Source organism: Rhinoraja longicauda, chromosome 8 (assembly GCF_053455715.1).
Source record: "Rhinoraja longicauda isolate Sanriku21f chromosome 8, sRhiLon1.1, whole genome shotgun sequence".
Lineage (NCBI taxonomy): Eukaryota > Metazoa > Chordata > Chondrichthyes > Rajiformes > Arhynchobatidae > Rhinoraja > Rhinoraja longicauda.
In genome coordinates this window covers 68,646,270-68,655,982 of record NC_135960.1, presented here as the reverse complement: position 1 = coordinate 68,655,982, position 9,713 = coordinate 68,646,270, and the positions used below count along the sequence as shown (strand labels likewise).

Genomic DNA, 9,713 nt, shown 5'->3' with positions numbered 1-9,713 from the left:
ACCCTATCTATGCCTCTCATCATTTTAATTCTATGCCTTCCCTCAACCTCCAAAGAAAAAAAATCAAGTCTACATAAACTCTCCCTGTCACTGAAATCCTCTCATAGACAATAGACAATAGGTGCAGGAGGAGGCCATTCGGCCCTTCGAGCCAGCACCGCCATTCAATGTGATCATGGCTGATCATTCTCAATCAGTACCCCGTTCCTACCTTCTCCCCATACCCCCTGACTCCGCTATCCTTAAGAGCTCTATCTAGCTCTCTCTTGAATGCATTCAGAGAATTGGCCTCCACTGCCTTCTGAGGCAGAGAATTCCAGATTCACAACTCTCTGACTGAAAAAGTTTTTCTTCATCTCCGTTCTAAATGGCCTACCCCTTATTCTTAAACTGTGGCCCCTTGTTCTGGACTCCCCCAACATTGGGAACATGTTTCCTGCCTCTAATGTGTCCAACCCCTTAATAATCTTATACGTTTCGATAAGATTCCCTCTCATCCTTCTAAATTCCAGTGTATACAAGCCTAGTCGCTCCAGTCTTTCAACATATGACAGTCCTGCCATTCCGGGAATTAACCTAGTAAACCTATGCTGCACGCCCTCAATAGTAAGAATATCCAGGCAGCATTCTGGTAAACCTCCTCTGCACCAGTTCCAAAGCTTCCACATTTTTCCTGTAATGGGAATGACTAGAACTACACGCAAAGAACTATAGAGGGTGGAATTTAATACAAAGAAATGTGAGGTGTTGCGCTTTGGAAAGTCTAACATGGGCAGGACCAACACAGTGAATGGTAGGGCTCTGGGGAGCGTTGTAGAGCAGAGGAACATAGCTACTTGAAAATGGCGTCACAGGCAGTCAAAAAGGCTATTGGCACATTGGCCTTCAGCAGACAAAGTATTGAATATAAAAGTTGGGAGGTCATGATGCAGTTATATAAGACATTGGTGAGGCTTCATTTAGAATATTGTGTTCAGTTTTGCTCACCAGGTTTTAGGAAAGATGTTGTCAAGCTGGAAAAGGTGCAGAGAAGATTTACGAGGATGTTGCCAAGACTCGAGGGTCTGAACTATAGGGAGAGGTTGAACAGGCTAGGACTCTATTCCTTGGAGCGCTGTAGGATAAGGGGCGATCTTATAGAGGTGTACAAAATCATGAGATGAATAGATCGGGTAATTGCACAGAGCTTCTTGCCTAGAGTAGGGAATCGCGATCCAGAGGAGAGATTTGAATAAATACAATAACTAATAATCCAGCTTTCTCTGAGGTACAAAATTACAAGGATTTATAACCCTGACTGTAGAAATATCTGAGCACCTGTGTCCAAAAGGGCTGATCGCTTATTCTGACCCTGTGGTTTCATAAATCCTTGAAGGGTCTTTGGGTCACTTTGGGTCGATATTGTTGTGCCTGGTTAAATGTAACCAAATAATTCATAGGATGGCATTTTTCTGTGGATTTCCTGTGTCTTGCATCGCCCACAACAGGTTTCACGTGGCAAGTTTTTGTCAGAACAAACTTTTATTGTTGCTGCCAAAATATACACTTCATAATCTGGCATCTCTGTGATCAGTTGGGCCATTCCTGACCAGAGTGACCATTTAAAATACCATTCAGTTTGCTAAAGGAAGTAATATCACACGATTATTAAATAATTAAGTAGATTAGTTTCACACACTGCTTTGTTTGTTATTATATCGTTACATGGTTTCAATCAACTTAATTATAATACACTTACATGTCCAAACTTTACTACACATGTATATACAGGATGCTTGCAACTCACAGTGAAGGCATAATTAACGAACTACTGTCTCAGAAACACCTGGATATTATTTTTTCTTTTTTCCTTTTTTCCCTTTTTTTCCTTCCTTTCCTTTTTTTCCTTCCTTCCCTTTTTTCCCTTCCTTTCCTTTTTGGCCTTTCTCTTTTCCATCATTTTCTGATTCCTTTGCTGCTTTTGTTCTCTTCTTGCCCAGAGGTGTTTTAACAAACCAGTCCTGGAGTAAAAAGACAAACAGTTGCTCCAGTTTGCTGCTGTACATTGAGAACCAAAGAGCAGAACAAAAATAAAAAATGATGCCCAATATTGGCTTGTTCAACAGCGTGACTGTTCATGATCAGGTCACGGATTCCAATGAATTGCAGACCACGCTTTCAGCTAAGATTCGCCGCTGAAATCCAAACACGATATCTCCTGATATTGACGCATCCATCTATATTTACCTATGACCCTTAGCTAAATATTTCCTTTCTACTTGCGGACAATTTTGAGCTGAAATCCCTTGAGGTAAAACTGACTCCTCTATCAGGTATGATCAAATGGATGGCAATAATTTAGGATGGGATTGTAATTTTTGTTTTAGATACATTCATAATTGAATATTGGCTGGAATGCACTGATGCCTAAGCTGAATTTCTATTCCACCTTGTTGAAGTGACCATTCTTTGGTCTTGAGATCATACAGTTATGGACACCCAGTCAAGGTCTAACCTAGGGTCATTCTTTAAATCGGCCCTTCCTTTAGTAGACAGTACATAACTGAACAATGTTCTACCTTGCTGCAGAGTTATCAGTGTTCTAGCTGTGCCAGAACAGCTAGACTATAGCTGGGACTCGTTCTTCATTATTACAGAGCACACACCCTTTCCAGTTTATTGCCTGAGCTCATATCTTTTACATTCAGTCTGAAGGGTCTCGACCCAAAACGTCACCCATTCCTTCTCTCCTGAGATGCTGCCTGACCCGCTGAGTTACTCCAGCATTTTGTTTCTACCTTCATATCTTTTACAGTACAGTACAGGGCAACACAACGGTAGAGTTGCTGCCTTACAGCGCCGGAGACCCGGGTTCGATCCCGACTATGGGTGCTGTTTATACGGTGTTTGAACGTTCTCCCCGTGACCTGCGAGGGTTTTCTCCGAGATCTCCGGTTTCCTCCCACACTCCCAAGGCCGGTAACCTTACAGGTATCCACACTGGAATTTAGAACGATGAGAGGGGATCTTATCGAAACATATAAGGTTATTAAGGGGTTGGACACGTTAGAGGCAGGAAACATGTTCCCAATGTTGGGGGTGTCCAGAACCAGGGGCCACAGTTTAAGAATAAGGGGTTGGCCATTTAGAATGGAGATGAGGAAAAACCTTTTCACTCAGAGTTGTAAATCTGTGGATTTCTCTGCCTCAGAAGGGAGGCCAATTCTCTGACTGCATTCAAGAGAGAGCTAGATAGAGCTCTTAAGGATAGCGGAGTCGGGGGGTATGGGGAGAAGGCAGGAACGGGGTACTGATTGAGAATGATCAGCCATGATCACATTGAATGGTGGTGCTGGTTCGAAGGGCCGAATGGCCTCCTCCTGCACCTATTGTCTATTGTCTAGATCCCTCTGCTCTGCAACACACCCTAGGGCCCTGACATTCACTGTCCAGGTCCTACCCTGGTTTGACTTCCCAAAATGCAACACCTCACATCTATCTGCATTAAACTCCATTAGCCATTCCTCTGTGTTTGTCCTCATCAAACCTTTTGGTTACTTCAAAAGGCTCCATCAGATTCATAAGGCAAGATCTCCCATGTACAACACCATACTGACTATGTGTGTAGGGAAGAACTGCAGATGCTGGTTTAAATCGAAGATGGGTGCAAAATGCTGGAGTAACTCAGCGGGACAGACAGCATCTCTGGAGAGAAGGAATGGGTGACGCTTCGGGTCAAGACCCTTCTTAAGTCTGAATAGCCTACTCCTGCACCTATTGTCTATGGTCTATTGTCTAAGATGTACAGGTTTTGTAGGTTAATTGGTTTGGGATAATTGTAAATTGTCCCTAGTGTGTGTCGGATGGTGTTAGTTTGCGGGGATCACTGGTCGCTGCGGCCCAATGTACTGTAAAGCAGACCGAATGTACTGTCCACACAGAGCTCGATAGTCTCACCAGGGGCCGGGATAGGCCCAATGTACTGTAAACACAGAGATCCAGATAGTCTCACCACCGCCTAGGATAGGCCCAATGTACAGTAAAGCAGGCCCAATGTACTGTACACACAGAGCTCCAGATAGAGTCTCACAACCACCTAGGATAGGCCCAATGTACAGTAAAGCAGGCCCAATGTACTATACTCAGAGCTCCAGATAGAGTCTCACCAGGGGCCGGGATAGGTGCAGAAGGACATCCTTTATCCTGCACTCAAACCGTCTTGCATAGGATAACATACCGTCAAACCGTCTTCAAGGATAACATACCATTTGCCTTCTTAACTGCTCGCTGCATCCAAACACATTGATGTACAATTTCTTCCCTCTTTGCCCATCTCTTGCCATTCAGATATTAACCTGTCTTTCTGTTTTTAGAACTAAGGCCGATAACCGTACAGGTATCCATGTTCTCAGTTCCCTCTAACATGCACTCATTCCTTGCCAGCACTCCCTATACTTGTGTATATATCATGGGGTGACCCATTGTGGAGTCCTTGCTGAGGTCACAGCTGTGAGGAAAGGTGCTGCTAATGTGTGAAGCTCAGTTCCCACACTGATTGCTCCTGAAACAGAGACGCCTTACTTTTGGAAGCCCATTGATATGGTTTTGGAAGAGGTACTTATTAATTCCATGACTTATAGTTTGCATGAAGGACACTGCCAATGTGTCACGATCTTATGGAATGGCAGAGTGGGTGCTGAATAGCACACCTCATTAAAATGGTGCAGATGAATTTCAGAATTGGAATGTATTAAAAAGGCATGGCAGGCAGGATAGCAAGTGAAGATATGAACAATCTAGGAATGTCTTGAAGACAATTAAATGTATCTTTTCCTTCTGTGGTCTCCATCTGCCATCTCAACCGAATACCTTGGTGTGGCAGACTACTGAGGTGTTTAGAACATCAAATCACATTTGTACACCTGTGTGCAAATGTAAGTGTGGTCGACAAGGGAACTATCGAGCTGGGTTGTGATTACCATTCCTTTACAACCTTCAGGATCAAGTCTTAAAGGAGTGGCCAGCATGCTCTGGCCTGCCAGCACATGGCAAGGCTTTAACCTGCAGATCTTTGGTGGTGTTGAAGACAATTCCAGAGCATCTCTCGTGTTTAAACATGTCCAATGACAAGCCCTAATGATATTGTGGGAAAATAACTGCAGATGCTGGTATAAATCGAAGGTATCACAAAACGCTGGAGTAACTCAGCAGGTCAGGCAGCATCTCGGGAGAGAGGGAATGGGTGATGTCTGACCCGCTGAGTTACTCCAGCATGTTGTGATAGCCCTAATGATATTGGTCACTTGCATCAGGCAACTGAGGGCAGCTTTCACCCAACGCACATTCAATAACTGGCAGCGGGTAGAGCTGCTGCCTCATAGCACCACAGACCCAGGTTCCCTCCCGACCTTGAGTGCTGTTGCTGTGGTGTTTGCATGTTCTCCCTGTGACTGCTTGGGATTCCTCCTGGTGCTCCGGTTTCCTCCCACGTCCCAAAGACATGCGGATTTGTAGGTTAATTGCAGGTGTAAAAAGTGTGTAGGGGGTGGATGAGAAAGTGGGATAACATAGAACTAGTGTGAGTGGGTATTGACGGTGTGGTCTTGAAGGGCCAAAGTGGCCTGCTTGCGAGCCATATTTCTCAATTTAAAAAACAAATGAAATTAAAATGAAACCTAGTGATGTAGAACGGCTGGTCTCACTTTTTGTTGAAATCAATGCAACCAAATCCAATGTCATGTGTTTCTTGCACTGGTTAAAAAAGAATTTCAAAGTGCTCTAGAAGTGAAATAGTTGTAGAGAATGGTGTTGGTGAGGGTCCGGGAAAAAAAAGAGATTACATTTTCTTTTAAAACAACACGGAAACTAAAGATAATGTTACCAGGAAAACTGAGCAGACTAACAGATGACTGATAATCTCATTTTTCCTTTTCGATCCTCTGAGTTCGAATATGCCAGACGTTTGTTCAAAATGCTTACTTTTTGGCAGAACAGATCTCCCTATCCTTGGAAAACAGATTAATAAAAAGATTTTAGGTAGGAGGCAAAATCGGGCCGTGCGGGGCTAGGGAACGATAAGGTAGGAGGCATGAGAGGGTGGAGCGCCGGAATTGGTGAGGTCAGTGATGAGTCAGAGATCAGTCTGAAGAAGGGTCTCGACCTGAAACGTCACCTTCAGTCTGAAGGGTCTCGACCCGAAACGCCACCTTCAGTCTGAAGAAGGGTCTCGATCCGAAACGTCACCCATTCCCTCTCTCCTAGATGCTGCCTGACCTGCTGAGTTACTCCAGCACTTTGTGATACCTTCATCTTTACTAGGTTAATTCCCGGAATGGCGGGACTGTCATATGTTGAAAGACTGGAGCGACTAGGCTTGTATACACTGGAATTTAGAAGGATGAGAGAAGATCTTATCGAAACGTATAAGATTATTAAGGGGTTGGACACGTTAGAGGCAGGAAACATGTTCCCAATGTTGGGGGAGTCCAGAACAAGGGCCGCAGTTTAAGAATAAGGGGTAGGCCATTTAGAACTGAGATGAGGAAAAACTTTTTCAGTCAGAGTTGTGAATCTGTGGAATTCTCTGCCTCAGAAGGCAGTGGAGGCCAATTCTCTGAATGCATTCAAGAGAGAGCTAGTTAGAGCTCTTAAGTATAGCGGAGTCAGGGGGTATGGGGAGAAGGCAGGAACGGGGTACTGATTGAGAATGATCAGCCATGATCACATTGAATGGCGGTGCTGGCTCGAAGGGCCGAATGGCCTCCTCCTGCACCTATTGTCTATTATCAGTCTGAAGAAGGGTCTCAACCCGAAACGTCGCCCATTCCTTCTCTCTCCTCGATGTTGCCTGACCTGCTGAGTTACTCCAGCATTTTGTGATACCTCCCTATCCTTGCATACAGATTTGCCACTCATGACCAAGTCTTCGAGCATGTCCTTCGCTCCGACATTACAACCACAGCTTTTATAGTGCATTAGTTCGCAACTGAGTATCAAGTGTGCCTGGTAAAAAGATTTCCTGGTTACCTTGAATGAATTTTCTTCCTCTTGGTACACAGGTTCCTGCTTGGCCAGAGGAGGGATGAATTCCACTGCCGTCAGAGGTTTTGTGTGTAACTGCTTGATGCGCCTCTCCGTCAGGACATCCTGGGCAGCTTGGGTGAGGTGTCCCTGTGTGTAGCCATCAGTAATCTTAGCCAGGGAACTCAGATCCAATGAATGCGTCAGGATCCCACCATTTTGTTGGATTATGCTCTTCCACAACACTGACGTGAAACATGAGAGTTGTAATTATTAATTATTGCATTAAATAACGCAGTTACACGCCAGGGAAAGCTAGTAACTTACTGTTGGTAATTGAGGGGCATGAACGTTCAAACCGACTACATAAACACATTTGGGAGATAATGTAAGATCAGATAATGTAAGTCTTTGCTACAAGGAATTTCTGGGATGTAGCCAAATACTATTAAAATCGTCCACACTCCATGCACTTTCATTTTGTACAAAGGAGGACGTTTGCATCTTGAGCTTCCTTGGCATGTAATCTGGGTGCAGTAAAGATAGACACAAAATGCTGGAGTAACTCAGCGGGTCAGGCAGCATCTCGGGAGAGAAGGAATAGGTGACGTTTCGGGTCGAGACCTCCTTCAGTCAAGTTATGCGGTTTTGAAGATTTTTTTTTTAGATTTAGAGATACAGCGCAGAAACAGGCCCTTCGGTCCACTGGGACCGCGCCGCCCAGCGATCCCCGCACACTAACACTATCCTACACCCACTAGGGACAATTTTTATATTTGCCCAGCCAATTAACCTACATACCTGCACATCTTTGGAGTGTGGGAGGAAACCGAAGATCTCGGAGAAAACCCACGCAGGTCACGGGGAGAACGTACAAACTCCGTACAGACGGCGCCCGTAGTCAGGATCGAACCTGAGTCTCCGGCGCTGCATTCGCATTCTACCGCTGCGCCACCGTGCCGCCCTAATCTTGATGTGAATGAGCTATGCCCAAATCTTCTTGACTTTTATATTATAATAACTCTTCAGTATTATACTTTAAATGAACCTTTAAGCAGAAAAAGTCCTTACCCCGGACTCTGTAAGAAGTATGGATTTGAGAACTGACGTAAAATTGGTTTTCTGCTGCATTTGTGCAGATTATGAAATAGGATATTGTGGACTCAGTCAATACCAACAGGTCTGACTATAATCCAAGGGTCAGTGGCACTCCCTGGGAATTCACAACTCATTCAATGACTGATTTTGTTCAGGAGTCAAGTTAGAGTTGTACTGAGTCAAAGGAGGAAGGAGAGGACTTTAGTTGGAGTTCCAGTCCAATCTTTTGCACCGTATCTGTGAGTTCCTCTTTTCATTCCTCACGCTAAGCACTGATATAGAAATTACTTTGAATGTGATGGTCTGTGGTCGTACAAATAAGCAAGTACAGTGTGATACTTTGATAAGGGATTTGTGTGATTTTTATCTGAGCATTTCTTCTCTCATTGTAAATGTGAATGTCCAGAGATGTCTTTGTACACATCACACGAATATCTTCCTGAGAGGGAAGTTCGTGCTCCACACTCACCAAATCGAGCCGTGTAGTCTGGTCTTGGAATGAGTACAATTTTCTGGAAGGTTCTGCAGAAAGACTTTAATTCTGCATCAAAGGGACGTCGTGTTGTGCCAACAATGAGAACACGGTCTTCTGATTTCAAGGATTTGAGTATACTTGGGAGAGACTTCTTTAATCTCTTCGGATCCAGCTGTTAAAGATAAGGAAAAGTTTGTTGCTATGACCTTACTTTGAATAACAGAATTCTCCACAATATTTTGTTTCATAAGGGCTCTGAAGCATTGCTGTTACAGAAGGACCTTCGTCCTGCAGTTGGAAACTAGCTTTGATTTCACTAGTTGTCTTCCTTGCATGTAGCTGATTTACAATGCCACGTTGGAGCAATGGGACCCAAGACCATATCGTGGTATCGACCTACACAGAAATGGCCATGAATTTAGTCAGGCCATTGACCATTAGGAGAACTGCAACAACAAGATTGGCAAGCTGCATTAATGAACATAAGGCAACACCTCAACATCTAGAAATAGGAAATAATCCAGTGTGTGAAGAAAAACAAACTGGTGATTTTAAATCAGACATAAACTAGGCATGGAACTTTGATGAAGTGAATGAAGAATACTTCCTTCAACTCGATTGCCCTGATGGTGAGCAGAAGTCCCAGTTCAGTAAAGCATTGCTTCCAGTCAAAGGTGCAGGTTCCAACTGAATTTGGTGTACTGTGCTTGGTCGGATGGGCATTGGTGAGAGCAATCAGAGAACGCTTTTCTGATTTGCAGAAACTGAACCACTCTCACAGGAAGGAGCAGCCAGCATATCTCAAAGTGACGGTTGGCCTGAGATTTGCTGAGAAGGCACAAGATGCCTTTGGCTGTCACTGGGTAGGACTTGCCCATGTTGAGACAAAAAAAAACAACGAACAATTACACAGTGAACGGCAGGGCTTTGGGCAGTGTTGCAGAGCAGAGGGATCTAGGAGTACAGATACATAGTTCTTTGAAAGTGGCATCACAGGTAGATCGGGTGGTCAAAAATGCTATTGGCACATTGGCCTTCATCAGTCAGAGTATTGTATAGAAGCTAGTAGGTCATGTTGCAGATGTTGCTGAGGCCACATTTCAGTGTTCAGACATTATTGTGTTCAGTTTTGGGCGCCATG

At 44.2% G+C, this 9,713-nt stretch overlaps 1 protein-coding gene across 5 annotated transcripts in view; it reads right to left on the bottom strand.

Moving 5' to 3' along the window:
- Positions 1–562: 562 nt before the first annotated feature.
- Positions 563–9,713, bottom strand: part of drc11 (dynein regulatory complex subunit 11) — a 109,217-nt gene continuing 100,066 nt past the window's right edge. For 4 of the 5 annotated variants that reach the window (XM_078404178.1, XM_078404179.1, XM_078404180.1 and 1 more), the window contains 3 exons: positions 8,567–8,744; positions 7,006–7,244; positions 563–2,000 (listed from right to left, as the gene is read on the bottom strand). In XM_078404178.1, coding sequence (XP_078260304.1) covers positions 1,833–2,000; positions 7,006–7,244; positions 8,567–8,744 — 585 coding nt within the window. In that variant the 3' untranslated portion in view covers positions 563–1,832. The remainder of the gene's footprint in view (positions 2,001–7,005; positions 7,245–8,566; positions 8,745–9,713) is intronic. The other variant, XM_078404183.1, reaches the window with a different exon arrangement.